The 15186-nt window shown below is 36.8% G+C and overlaps 2 protein-coding genes across 44 annotated transcripts in view; one reads left to right on the top strand and one right to left on the bottom strand.

Annotated features, from left to right (window-relative positions):
• Window positions 1–11110, top strand: part of MEF2C (myocyte enhancer factor 2C) — a 154688-nt gene extending 143578 nt beyond the window's left edge. For 16 of the 42 annotated variants that reach the window (XM_082750463.1, XM_082750466.1, XM_082750489.1 and 13 more), the window contains 4 exons: window positions 12–184; window positions 2652–2781; window positions 3390–3525; window positions 9000–11110. In XM_082750463.1, the coding sequence (XP_082606589.1) occupies window positions 12–184; window positions 2652–2781; window positions 3390–3525; window positions 9000–9321 (761 nt within the window). In that variant the 3' untranslated portion in view covers window positions 9322–11110. Of the gene's footprint in view, window positions 1–11; window positions 185–1745; window positions 1770–2651; window positions 2782–3389; window positions 3526–8999 lie in introns of all 42 variants that reach the window. The other 26 variants (XM_082750482.1, XM_082750473.1, XM_082750483.1 and 23 more) reach the window with 3 other exon arrangements.
• The window catches only part of LOC309857731 (uncharacterized protein), an 83150-nt gene that overhangs the window by 40643 nt on the left and 27321 nt on the right, over window positions 1–15186 (bottom strand). The gene's annotated exons all lie outside the window — the stretch shown is intronic.

Below are 15186 nucleotides of genomic sequence, written 5' to 3'. Positions count from 1 at the left end.
TGTGTTAACAGGGAACGGATATGGCAATCCCCGAAACTCACCAGGTCTGCTGGTCTCACCTGGTAACTTGAACAAGAATATGCAAGCAAAATCTCCTCCTCCCATGAACTTAGGGATGAATAACCGTAAACCAGATCTCCGAGTTCTTATTCCACCAGGCAGCAAGAATACGATGCCATCAGTGGTAATGCGAGACTACGTTTTAAATAAATGTTGATCATGTTTTGTATATGTTTTGCTGTTTTTGTATCTTTCTAACATTTTTGAATTACTTAGGGGCTCCCAGAAAATTAACTTACTGATGCTATTGCTAGAGCCCTGTTTGTATTTAGCCATTATTTCTGGTAACTGGTTCACATTTCCCTTTTCCATGTTAAAAAAAAAAAAAAAAATCAAAAACAAAAACCAAAAAACCAACATCCAATAAACTCCCCTATAAAACTCATGTTCTGGGACCAAAAAAAAGCATTTCCTTTTTTTAAGACCTGCAATTTATAATTAGAAAAAAATCATGACTTACTACTCTGCTTATGGTGCATAAAGTTTGACCAATGGTAGAATCAAACTCACAAAATAGGGAATTTCATAACAGATTTTTATAATACTGAACTGGTTATGTCCTCAAGGTGCTGACAACCAAAAATCTTTTCCATAATTTCTAAATGAATGCTCTCATGTTAGTAGCTGGCCATTCTTTTCTTAGGTATATTGCAACGATTACTATAGCACATGCCTGTGCAATGCCTCAGTTCATCTTTCCATATATGCCCTTCATGCAAATAACTACCTCCGAAAAGCAAATCGTTTTAAAATCCTAGGCATTCTGAGAACAAAGGTTGTATTTTACATAAAAAAAAAAAAAGTTGGCCCTGTAAGAAAAAATAAATAAAAAAATAATTAAGAAGTATAAATAATATCCCTGGACTCTCTCATTTTCCTTTCTCCTGGGTCTGCAGGGCTAAGACGAAGATAATAACTGTGGGACCAAATTCAATAACAAAGAGACTTACATCAGTGTTCTCCAAATTAGCTTTGCTTAAGAGCGAGAACATTTAAAACCAAGATTCAGTAGACAAATTTAGATCATTCTGCAAACACATTTCTTTTTTTTTCATTCTGTGCTCTGTGGCAAGCTTCAGGGTAAAACAGTCCTGCAAGCTGATTAGTTTATTATGGCACAGTGCAGATTAATTTTGAATATCAACCAAAAAAAAATCACATAATATGCAACATTCCCTTCGGAAAGACTGGTTCTAATAAATAAAACCTCCCACAGGGCCATAGCCAAGCGGTGTGGGCCATGCATGGCAGCCTGTCTCTATCCGCAGATTTATTCTAAGTTCTTAAAACTGATGTTCTCCCAGGGATAGGGATCCTGTGAGTGGTCCTACAACCAGCCTCTCACCAGCAGCCAGGTGCAGCACCCCCCCACCTCCTCCAGCAAGTGGGGTTTCAAAATATAATCTTTTTTCTTTTTTTTTTTCAAAACGTGGTGCTGAAATAATGAAGGTTGAGACACTGACCTGTGCAGAAAACTGGATAGATTGTCTTCACATTGGAGACAAACAGCTCATTAAGGGAAACAAAGAATGTCTTTGTAAGGAGTTATCTGTAGAGTCTAGGTTTTAAAATTGTTTAAACTGTTGTGTCTATCAGAAGATGCTTTGCCTTTTGTTGAAAAGATTTTGCCCAATTATAAATATTTACAGACACTAATTAATAAAACTCCTTCCCCATGCTCTCAGTCTGAGGATGTCGACTTGCTTTTGGTAAGTAGTAAAAGTACTTCCCTTAAATGGCACCTGCAAGGAGAAACCCAAGGGGACTTTTAGGTGGAGTGGCTCTAGTAAAATGGGAAGATTTCAGAAGTTACCATAGTGTGTCCAAATGAATCATATTTAAATGCCATTAATTTCAGGTATCACACACCTGAAAAGAATGTCAGGTTATTTATTTTTCTGTCTCAACCTTTGCAAGAGAAGACCATGTTTTCAGTTTATTTTAGGACTTGATTTATTGTAAAATTCTAACAAAAATAATTTCCTTATTTAAACCATGAAGATACTTATTTTTCTAAGAATTCAAACTGTCATGATTTTTAAATGTATGTGAATCTTTAATCTGCTTGCTGTAAGGAGTTAAATATACATGTTAGGGGCTTTGCCATTTAGTTCTGAGGGAAGTTTAGAAGAATCTGAAAAAAGTGGTCAGAGCACCACCTGCTGGTCAGAATGTAGCATGAAATTCCGCCCATCTGCTCTGCTGTGTATAGAACTGAGCATAAAAACCACCATGGTTGATTTTAATTTTTTTTAATTTGCATTTGAATAAAAACTGAAACAATGGAGTACAGTATACATATTTCATCAGTTTTCAACATAGTCTGTTTTTACCCATAATAAAGCTTATGGTACTTGTTACTAGTTCAGTTGCCTAGGAGATACTGATGTAATGGGTTACTATGGCAACAACTGGTCTCTTGAAGGATTGTAAATGATAGGGTTGGCAGAGTTCATAGAGACACATGTTAAATGATTAATTTCATGAGACTTGTACCAAGTTATTTCTTTATACACAAAATTAATACTGAAATCTAATATTTTTAACTTTAAAAAATTCTATCAATAATGTCTCTTTATTTACTTTAAAAGAATCAAAGGATAAATAACTCCCAGTCTGCTCAGTCATTGGCTACCCCAGTGGTTTCCGTAGCAACTCCTACTTTACCAGGACAAGGGATGGGAGGATATCCATCAGCCATTTCAACAACATATGGTACCGGTGAGTAGCTTTACCATGTTCAAATAGTGCATTAAATACTTTTTGTTAAAAAGCAAGATTAAAAAAAAAAAAAGATATCACTCTTTAGTCTATTAGGAAACTTCATTTAGTACCTGTGGCATCCACAGACTATACCATTACCTATATGTTACTAAGACAAAGTGAATATCCATATTTTTCCTTTCTTAAGTGACTGAAAGTTTTATTGACCTGACCTGAATTCAATATAAAAGACCAATTTCAAGGAAAATGAGCCATTATTTCTTGGATATAATAGAAAGCTCACTTTCTCAGGATTGTTTTAAAAACATTTCTAGATCATCAAAGATGTATATACTGTAATGCCAGATTGTAGTTCTAGTAAACTAAAATTGCAAGCTGTGCTACTTTAAAGCTTTTGTGGAATACTTATATTTTGGTAAATGAGACATCTCTTTTAAATTGAAATTGCTCCCAATGCTTTATCTCCTTCTACCCCGAGAGTAAGAGAGTTTATAATAATCATTACATGATACTAATAAGAGTATTTTTTAATTGGAAATGTGTATTTACCATTTGATAATTTTCAAATTAAGTGTTTTCCCTCATTGTTTTATTTATTGGTCTAGAGTACTCTCTGAGTAGTGCAGACCTGTCATCTCTGTCTGGGTTTAACACCGCCAGCGCTCTCCATCTTGGGTCAGTAACTGGCTGGCAACAGCAACACCTACATAACATGCCGCCATCCGCCCTCAGTCAGCTGGGGTAAGCAATGTTATTTCTATTATAAAACACTTTGAGAATGTGTTCTTGGATGACAACAGCAGTCTCTAGATACTGTGCTCTAGTGTCCCATTGAAGGATGTAAAATTCTACTTTATCAGAATGGGAAAGTAATTATCAGATCAGTATCTTTTAAGTCGGTTAGATATGCCTTTCCTTGTTTTTTGAGAGAAGGGGAGCTCTGTGATAATGAGATACATTACTTCCCTATTGTTTTAGGCTATATTGGTTTCCACTTTGATCAATGAAAAACTTTCATTTAGTTGACTTTTCATATAGCTCACGTGGGACATAAGAAGATACTTATAAGTTCTTTAAATTTTAGATATATTTGTGAACCCTTATCACTCAGCATACACCATCTAATTTATGCTAACCTTAACCTAGTACTACAGGATCTCCTATACCATCGATTTCATATATGTATAGTGTACTCACCATATGGCTATATATTTATAGATATTGCACAAATATAAATATATGTGTATATGTACATACACTAATTACCTAAATTTGGGTATAAAAATAATTTCTGTGGTTTTTCTGAAATCAGAATATGTGTATTTCTGCCCCCTTGTGGTAATTTTGAGAAATGTCTTTATCATAGAAATGACTCCTGTCATTTATGTATGGAAATGTTCAAACCTTTAAAAAGCCCTGAATTCATAATTCACACTCCTTGTAAAACAGATAGTTTTTCTAAGCTTAAAACGTGAATCAAAGATCTGACTTTAAGTTTAACTAATAACTCCATCACTGCAGTTAATCTTCAGAAGAAAATACTAGGAAGATATAAAATATTGAAAGATAAGAGCTTATATTTTAGAAACACTCTATATGCCTACCTCGTTTTTACTTTTCTGCCGAGCCATGTGGTTAGAATAGTTAGCTAGCTCTGTGCTAAAGAAATAATGAGAATAAAACACTGATTAGAATAAAAATCTCTGACATCACAACTTCATCTCTTATCCTCCCTGCCCTCCTAGCTTTCTTGTGGAATTGATTTCACATAGATGAGTGCTCTAGTAATAGAGTTTCCCCCATTCACTATTTGCTTATGTGCATCCTGCTCACTGATCATTACTGTTGAAAATCTAACCTTCCATGTAAACAATAAAATAAATTTACATGGTATTATTGCTGTGCTTTCTTAAAAGATTGTTAACTATTTAGATATATTAAATACTGATCAGCAACAGAGTTTCTCCTTTTAGGACATTTAAATTTTCTCAGAATTGTTAACTATGCAAGTAGACATTTACTGCAATAACTTTTTGAGATAATTATGACTGAGTACACGATACCATCCAGGCAATCTTGAAGTACATACATGCGGTGTCGCACTGCTAGGGCTAAGCAGTGAATCCACTGTACGTGCTTCTTGGCAAGGATCAAGGCAGCTGTTCACATGTCATGTTTCACAAAATTCATCCATTAGAGGACTGGATTTCCTTAGAAATTATCGATGTCAAAAGCCATATTATTTTATCTGAATGTGGCTTTCTTTTTTTTTTGTAACACCCGACAATTTGCATTTTACATATTAATGTATGTATTTTAACTATACTGTAATCTTAAAAGTCACTTCTATTACATGGGAAGAATCTAATTTTCTGCTTCCCTTAATAAAAGCTTCAGTAAATGAGAAGGGAGAGAACTGGCCTACAGAGGAACCAAATTACAACAGCCAGGGATGAAGCATTTTGTTTAGTTCCAGTTTCTTTCAATAACGGTTTTCATGGTGCAGTATTTGACTCTGAACTTAGTCTATGAGTTTTTATTGCACTTTTAATCACTTCCCTTATCCCTCAAATAGATAGGATACCCCTTCCACACCTTCTGGTTTTGGCCAGCCTCCTTCCTTCCTTCCTTTCTTCCTTCTTCTCTCTCTCTCTCTCACACACACAAACACACACACTCACACACACACAGGGTAGCTTTTGCAAAAAAAAAAAAGGTTCCTTCAGAGGGACTAGCCCTTGTTCACACAATTAAATGTTAAACTATTTTTGAAAATCCCAAGTTGTAAAATTTATGTAAAATAAATTATATGAGGTTTCTTAATTCCCTACAGTGTGAATTAATTCAAAAAAATCAGTATTTTTTTTAGGCTACAGTTTCCTCATGTTCTTATGTGAGGGGTTCACGTTTCTCTGTAGAGATATAGTGTTCAGAGTAGAATAAAATATATTTCAGCTCTTCCAAAGCATATATTCCCAGCAGCCCAAGATGGTCACCATAGTTCTTGCCCAAAATTAAGAGGATAAAAGAGCCCTTCATGTTTTGTTGATGGAAATACCTTCAATTCTTAAAAGCAGTACTTTTAACTCTCTATAGTATTTGATTTTATCTAACCAAGTCAGATAAATGGCATTCACTGATTTGTTGCAGGAAGCAGAAATGATAGGCAGAAGGAACTTGCCATCAGGGGTTAGTGACAGTCCTTTGAATACGAATATTTGAGCAAATGACCCTCAAATTTTTAAGCGTTTTTCTCATAGCGCCTTAAAAAAGGGCAGCCTGTTTTCTGGAAGCATTTCTATACACCATCTTTGTTGATGTGGGTGTTTAAAGACAACTTTTAAAAGGTTAAGTTAAATATAGTTTGATAGTCTAATTTCCAGGCGGAGGCAGTAAGAAATTTGAATAAAACTATCCAGTCATGTTTCATTTCTGAGCAATTATGGGGAAGGGTAGGTGTTTTCCCAGTTGGAAGGCATCTGTAGTACATGAAAACTTGCAGCAGGAGTGGAGATGGGCAACTTGCATATCTGGCTTCTGTCTCCCCACCCACCTCTTTCTCACCCACACACATGGAGTATTTCACAATTCTCTGGGTCTATAAAAATTTTGCTCTCAAGAACAAGCAGACCAATATGCTTGTATCTGAATCTAGCATGTATACAGCTAAGGGATTTTTAATGCTTTTTTTCTTTCCAAGATAATAATTTGATAACAGAGACTAGCCAATTACACTTCATTCTGTTCGGAATCCTCCACCACAATAGAATGAAGCTGAGTCTCAGTCATCACGTACATCTCAGGACTGCGTTTAGCGTCCCCAGAACTACTCAAAATGCTTCATATGTGCTTTCAGTGTCACAGGAAATGCCACTAGAAAGGAAACCGAGGGGCTCGCTTATTTGTTTACAGGAAGGGATAAGCAAGCAGTGAGTGTTGTTATCTCCCATGGGGAAGAGAAGCCGCAAAACCAGTACAAGCCAGTTCACAGTGGAGATACCGTAAATACGTAGATAATGCAGTTTCTAAAAGCTGCATTAAGGGAAACAGCATTTTGATTACACTATTTTTTGCATCAATTAATCCATCCAGATCAACTGCTTCTACTTGTCCATCTCACCAAAGTTTTTTACTAATTGTCCATGTCTCCCTGCCTGTGAAAAAGCAATCTAAATGTCAAAGGGCAGTCAAAGTATTGGTTGAGACGCCACTTTGTTTACAGGCTCCTAATTGACATTTGTTATTAAAGAGTTGTGTGATTCATAGTAGAAGCATTTAATTAAATTTTAGTGAAACAGCCTTTCTTATCGAGAGCCAGGAAAATTCTTTCTTCCAGAAATCAAAAGATGATTTCCTCTGACATCAAAATGAATCATTAAGTAACTTTGAACCCAGATAAAACAGTCCACCATCATGGTTCCTTTTGAAATACAGGTGTTCCCTCCCCCCACAGCCCTGGCTTAATATCTTCTTGATTTAAAGATTATTTAATTAAACTCTTAGAAAATTAATAAACCGATGCAGTGTCAAGTAAAAACTATAAGTAAATAATGACAAGTATAAACAGGCGATTGAAAAATCATACGCACTCAATGTGGTAACTCGATATAAAGGCTAGGACTGTTTTGATCCTATAACATAAAAGCTGGAGAAAGAAAGGCTTATTAGGGAAACAAATAATTCTCCTTTAGGTCATTCTAGGCATTAGCTCATCTATTAAGAGAAGGAAAGTAATTCTTTGCCAGTAGGTGGTGCTTTTGTATAAAACATCACTCAAAGATAAACTCATTTTGACTAATTTTATATCTCTATACATCTTGAGCCTGAATTGCATCTCCCAAAAAGCCAACCCCAAGTTATTCCACTTTTTCCTCTGAAATATATCCCCATTTTCTCACTGCTCGTAACGACTTTTTAATGCCACCTAATTCTCTCCATTTGAAAGTAACATAATCACGTCCCTGGGTAGGTAGGCTCACTTTCCTTTGTCTAGAATGGGTGTATCTGTATGGATTATTCTTCACCGTGACTACTAAGGGAGATATCTGTGCTCTCTTGACAACGTGGGCAAGTAATGCTGACTGTAGCCACGGATGTCAGTGCGATCAGAATGCAGGAGCAGGACAAGCATCTTAAAATTGATGTCGGCAGTGTTCTCCCCGTTTATCCTGATCAAAGTCATTGCGATTGCCAGCTGACACCCAAGGGCTTAATGCTTTTCCCTCCAGAGTGCCAAGTGTCCGAATTCTTCCTCATTTGGGAAGAAGGGAAAGTTATACTCTCCTGGAATAAATGAGGATTAAGGCTTATAAACACAATAAAAGCACACTAGATCCTTCTTTACGAAAGCTTTTCCTTAGACAAATCCACATTTCTCAGCTCATACCAATTATAACTACAGGCTGAGCGATATCCTACTACACACGGCGGCAGGGAGAGGATGGCAGTGATGAAGTTGAGGTTCTTGTGGAAAATAGACGCCCCTTGCGTCCCACGTAACAGAAAGGATGAAGAAGGGCCAGCCCTTGAGCAATGTTAGTGGAGTAGGAAGTCTAAGTGTTTTTAAACCAACATTCAATTTTCGGCCAATAATCTTCAGCCTCCTTCCCCATCTTTCCCCCCTCCAGTCTTTCGCCAGATACAGTTAAGTGTAGCATTTTAGGGGATTTATTCACTCGAAATTTGAACTCTCATCTCTCGCTCTGAAGACTGTACATCTTCATGTGTTCGCACTTATTACGTGGAGGGAACCATTTATATCCGTCACAGGCTTTTTGCAGTAATTTCCACACACAGGCGTTACTCAGTCAGAGACGTCTCATTCAAAAGCTACATATTGTATCTTAAATCTTAGGTTAGATTTCGGAACTAGTCTAGGGAGAAATTCCACGGACACAGAAAATGCTTTTTTCCACCGTGTCATGTTAAGCCTCTCTGAGCCAGTAACCTGCATGTGTAGGGAGCCTGTCAGAAACTAGAGGTATGATTCACAAGGCCTGGCCCTGTTAAATACTGTAATTACTCCCAGGCATTCTCAGTGGCTCTGAGCAGGCACTGCCCCTCACCCCCACCCCAGTGCTTCCGAGCACGCTCTCCTCCCTCTGGGCATGCTCCGGTGTCTATGCGAGTCTTGAAGCTGATGTTTGATGTAATTGTGAGTTCCTGGGGGCTCCAGGCCTCCTCCATCTGTAACTGGGTTTCCTTTCCTCCTACAGAGCTTGCACTAGCACTCATTTATCTCAGAGTTCAAATCTCTCCCTGCCTTCTACTCAAAGCCTCAACATCAAGTCAGAACCTGTTTCTCCTCCTAGAGACCGTACCACCACCCCTTCGAGATACCCACAACACACGCGCCACGAGGCGGGGAGATCTCCTGTTGACAGCTTGAGCAGCTGTAGCAGTTCCTACGACGGGAGCGACCGAGAGGATCACCGGAATGAATTCCACTCCCCCATTGGACTCACCAGACCTTCGCCGGACGAAAGGGAAAGTCCCTCAGTCAAGCGCATGCGACTCTCTGAAGGATGGGCAACATGATCAGATTATTACTTAATAGTTTTTTTTTTTCTTGCAGTGTGTGTGTGTGCTATACCTTAATGGGGAAGGGGGGTCGATATGCATTATATGTGCTGTGTGTGGAAAAAAAAAAAAAGTCAGGTACTCTGTTTTGTAAAAGTACTTTTAAATTGCCTCAGTGATACAGTATAAAGATAAACAGAAATGCTGAGATAAGCTTAGCACTTGAGTTGTACAACAGAACACTTGTACAAAATAGATTTTAAGGCTAACTTCTTTTCACTGTTGTGCTCCTTTGCAAAATGTATGTTACAATAGATAGTGTCATGTTGCAGGTTCAACGTTATTTACATGTAAATAGACAAAAGGAAACATTTGCCAAAAGCGGCAGATCTTTACTGAAAGAGAGAGCAGCTGTTATGCAACATATAGAAAAATGTATAGATGTTTTGGACAGACCCGGCAAAGGGTGGCCATTGGTAAATGTTAGGAACGCACCAGGTCACCTAACATCCCGAGAACGCGCTCACAAACCTGCACGCATATCATTGGCGTATGGCACTCATTAAAAAGGATCAACGACCATTAAAAGAGGACCATACCTATTTAAAAAAAAAATGTGGAGTTTGAGGGCTAACGTATTTAATTAAATAAATAAATCTGGGTCTGCATCTCTTATTAAATAAAAATATAAAAATATGTACATTACATTTTGCTTATTTTCATATAAAAGGTAAGACAGAGTTTGCAAAGCATTTGTGGCTTTTTGTAGTTTACTTAAGCCAAAATGTGTTTTTTTCCCCCTTGATAGCTTCGCTAATATTTTAAACAGTCCTGTAAAAAACCAAAAAGGACTTTTTGTATAGAAAGCACTACCCTAAGCCATGAGGAACTCCATGCTTTGCTAACCAAGATAACTGTTTTCTCTTTGTAGAAGTTTTGTTTTTGAAATGTGTATTTCTAATTATATAAAATATTAAGAATCTTTTAAAAAATCTGTGAAATTAACATGCTTGTGTATAGCTTTCTAATATATATAATATTATGGTAATAGCAGAAGTTTTGTTATCTTAATAGCGGGAGGGGGGTATATTTGTGCAGTTGCACACTTGAGTAACTATTTTCTTTCTGTTTTCTTTTACTCTGCATACGTTTTATAAGTTCAAGGTCAGCTGTCAAAAGGATAACCTGTGGGATTAGAACATATCACATTGCAACACCCTAAATTGTTTTTAATACATTAGCAATCTACTGGGTCAACTGACATCCATTGTATATACTAATGAGTTTCTTTCATGCTATTTTTTTGTTTTTGTTTTTGCATTATTATCAAATGCAGGGCCCCTTTCCGATCTCACCATTTCACCATGCATCTTGGAATTCAGTAAGTGCGTACCCTAACTTGCCCGGATCCTAAATTATTTGGTTGGTTTTTCAGCCTAGAATCTGAGACACTTTTTAGAAACATGCCCGGAATAGAGAAGCTGTGTTGGGGCACATGTCCTGCAAATATGGCCCTAGAAACCAGTGATATGGCGTTTACTCAACGCACAAGTCATAAATTCCCACAGAAGAAAAATGTGAAAGACTGGGTGCTAGACAAGAAGGAAGCAGGTAAAGGGATAGTTGCTTCGTCATCCATTTTTAATTATTTTAACTGACCCTCAACAATCTTGTCAGCAATATAGGACTGTTGAACAATCCCGGTGTGTCAGGACCCCCAAATGTCACTTCTGCATAAAGCATGTATGTCATCTATTTTTTTCTTCAATAAAGAGATTTAATAGCCATTTCAAGAAATCCCATTAAAGAACCTCTCTATGTCCCTTTTTTTTTTAATTTTTCAAAAAATAGCGATGACTCTTGTCTAATATTTGTCTATAAGGGATTAATTTTCAGACCCTTTAAAAAGTGAGTGCCATAAAAAAAAATTGATATATATTGTTTTAAAAGAGATTTCAATCTAGGAATGATTTTCCTTCTCTTGGAATGTGAAGATCTGTCGATTCATCTCCACTCATGTGCATTGACATACACAGCAACAAAGATACAGACAGTAAGATCGACACTGCTATAGCACGTCTAGGACATTTCTTATCCATCCTTTTCTTTCACTTGCATAGTTGCTATGTGTTTCTCACTGTAAAAGGCTGCCGCTGGGTGGCAAAAGCCAAGAGACCTTACTGACTAAGCTGTATTTTCTTAACTTGATCTGAAATCCACAATTAGACCACATCGCACCTTTGGTCATATCCATATAGAATGCTAGCCTGCCTTGTACGAATGTTTTCTATATTAAAAACAAAAGAAAAAAACATCTTTCAACCTTTCCATATACCCCACTCCTTAAGATATTCATGGAACATGAAAGAAAATCATTTATTTAGAGGAAAAACAAAGAATCATCCTTGAAAACACACACACACACAATCACACACACACACTTATTCACACGTGGCGGGGGGCATCTAAGAAAATCATTTTCCTCACCGTAGACTTGATTCCATCCTTAGAACCATCCTTATAACTTGATGTGTATAAAATATGCAAACATGTCACAAATGTTCTTTGTCATTTCAAAACACTTTATCAATATCAGCAGAAATTTACCAGTGGGTGGGAAAGGGTCATTATGTGAAACTATGAAGAAATAGCCATATTAATTTTTTACCTGCAATTTGCCTCAGCAACAAAGGAAAAGTGAATTTATAATGCTGAAGATAAAGTAATCTAAAGTACCAGCAGAAGCCTTGGCTATTTATAGCAGTTCTGACAATAGTTTTATAAGAACATGAAAAGAACAGAATCACTTGAAAACGGATGCCAGTCATCTCTTGTTCCCACTACCGAATTCATATAAAGTGGTGGCAAGATAGCGAAGGGATAATCTGAGAGTTTTTTAAAGATGATTTAACAAGGAAAAGCACAATTTTGATTGTGATGAGTCACTTTCTGTAAACAATCACTGTCTCTCTTTACCCTTCTACCTTATCTGTAACTTACCATTTATTGTATTTGCAAAGCTAGTATGGTTTTGGGTTTTTATCACAGTAAATCCTTTGTATTCAGGAGTTTAGGGCAGAGCCCTGAGGGTGTATGATTTTACATAACCCATCCTAGAGTAACATTTTAGGCAACATTCTTCATTGCAAGTAAAAGAATCCTAAGTAGCATTTTACACAGCTACAAATATTGTTATAGCTAATCCTATTTTGAAAGATTTTTGGTAATATTAAGCTTAAATACTGGTAACACTGATGCAATATAGGGAAGCTGCACAACCTGTATATTGTATGCATTGGTGAGGGGAAGGCTGGTCATTTCAATCTTTTTTAAAATTGTGATTTTTAGTAAAATGGCTTATTTTTTTCCCAAAGGTGGAATTTAGCATTTTGTAATGATGAATATGAAAATACCTATCATCCTCGGATCATTTTAAGGTTGACTAAAGTGAGAAAAGGAAAGAATTCCAATACACTTTTTAAAAGAATGTCTGCCCTCTCACACTTTTGATGTATTTGTTTTTCTTAACATATCCATCTTTTAATTTAGAGCTAGTGGTTTGTTTTTTTGTTTTGTTTTGTTTTGTTTTGTTTGCCCCCTTTTTGCTTTTGTTCATTTTTCCAGAGGGTAAATGCTTTGTAATTTCTTTCTTTAAAAAAAAAAAAAAAAATTGTCTTTTTTTTTTTTTTTTTTTTAAAGAAGCAGCCACTTGAACCCTCAGTAAAGGCTGTTAACTGAGCATGGCAGACTTCATCTGTTCCCATTTGTGCCATCTGCTGTGATGTCGTCACTTACATGGCGTTAATTTCCTGCCACTACAGATCTTTTGAAGATTGACGGAATACTGGTGTCTGTTAGAATGCTTCGGACTACAGATGTAATTAAAGGCTTTTCTTAATATGTTTTAACCAAAGATGTGGAGCAATCCAAGCCACATATCTTCTACATTCAATTTGTCCATTTTGGTTATTTTCATAATCGGGTATTGCATTTTGCCTTCCCTAGTCATACCTCAAATTGATTCATACCTCAGTTTAATTCAGAGAGGTCAGCTAAGTGACGGATTCCGTTGTGGTTTGAACGCAGTACTAGTGTTCTCTCGCAGACCTGGGTCGCTGTAGGCATAGGACTTGGATTGCTTCAGATGGTTTGCTGTATCATTTTTCTTCCTTTTCTTTTTCTGGGGACTTGTTTCCATTACATGACAGTAATTAAAATAGCTTGTAAATGAGGGCATACAAGCATTTGCAACAAATATTCAAATAGAGGCTCACAGCGGCATAAGCTGGACTTTGTCGCCACTAGATGACAAGATGTTATAACTAAGTTAAACCACATCTGTGTATCTCAAGGGACTTCATTCAGCTGTCTGTAGTGAATAAAAGTGGGGAATTTTCAAAAGTTTCTCCTGCTGGAAATAAGGTATAATTTGTATTTTGCAGACAATTCAGTAAAGTTACTGGCTTTCTTAGTGATGCAGTGTCTGTGGTGCATTTTTTTAATTAATGTTTTGCTGTTTAAATATTTTCCACTTAATAGTGTTGGTTAAAAGCAGCTTCTCCCACAAGTGCAAGTGAGCATTTTGAATTTCCAGCTCAAAATACATTTACAAAAGGGGGATATTTGTGTTTGGAGGGAAGAAAGGTATAAACTTGATTTCTTTTCTTGGGATGCTACATGTATTCAACAGTGTAGCAGTTCAAGGTTCTTATCAAGTGGTTCAACTTCTTTATCAAAGTAGTTCCGTGAAGACCTTGGGTAACTTGCTTGAACACAGAGAATTTTCCCAAAGTCATTCTGAAAAGCACTACCATACAATAAGTTATTTTTTAGTGATGTGTACAAAGTATTTTCAGATTTATTTTTTCTTCATCAAAATAATTTATTTAACCAAAACAAAAACAAAACAAAACAAAAAAAACCAAAAACCGAACCAAACACATGGGCTTTTATCCAAATACTAGAAAAAATGAGTAAATGCATATGTTTTAAGAAACAAAAAAATATATGTATTACCAAATCCAATGATAATGTCCAAAGGGAATGTCCTTAAAAGGAGCACCATGAGGACTAATTTAGGAGCTGAAGAGGAAAACAAGAAGGCACTGGCCAGCCACCTGGAGAACTTGAACTAGTGCACGAGGTGAATCTTGCTTTGAGGGAAAAAGGAAGCATTGCATGTGGCTTCCAGATAGCAGTGCTCATCTCTCTGTTCTTTTTATTCATTGTTAGCAAACACTTATTAAGCACTTATTATGTGTAGTTCACATTATGGAATACTGATGCTACAGGGATGCATCAAGATGTAGCCCTTCTTTTAAGAAACTTATAAACTAGTAGGAGATTAAAGGACTAACAGGAAGTAGAAATGGTTCTCAGAGACTTCTGCAAAGTGCTAGGAGAAAACCGCTAAAGAGATCTTTGGAGCAGAGCAGAAAGTGGACAGTTCCTAATCTGCCCAGCAGAGACAGCCTTGGACTTGTCTTTGGAGGGTGTAGGGGAGGATGGAGAAAGGCCCAGGTGGATGAGGGCAGGACTGCTTAGTGGGCATGTGACCTCTGCAGTCACATGCGCAGCCCCACACTTAGTTTCACTCTCTACTGTTACCATCTTGATAATTTCATCTTTGAGTTTATTTTGTAAGTGAAGTCTGATTGGGTGTGAGCAGAGGAGATACACAGAAAAAAGTAGAAAGCTTTGATTCTTTAACTTTAACTTTAAAGGCCTCTTTTTCCTGCTTTGTTGAAAAAGGGACATTTTCATTTCACACTGAGTCCCTCATCTTATGACTAGTCCTGGATGAGGGCATTCTACAAGGAGGAAATAATAGGTATCAAAGTACAGGGATGGGAAAACAAGAGAAAAATGTGCAGGAATGGTGTT

Source organism: Mustela nivalis (genome assembly GCF_964662115.1).
Source record: "Mustela nivalis genome assembly, contig: HAP1_SCAFFOLD_1155, whole genome shotgun sequence".
Classification (NCBI taxonomy): domain Eukaryota; kingdom Metazoa; phylum Chordata; class Mammalia; order Carnivora; family Mustelidae; genus Mustela; species Mustela nivalis.
Note: the sequence above shows the minus strand (reverse complement) of the source record. Positions and strands in the feature narration are given on the sequence as shown.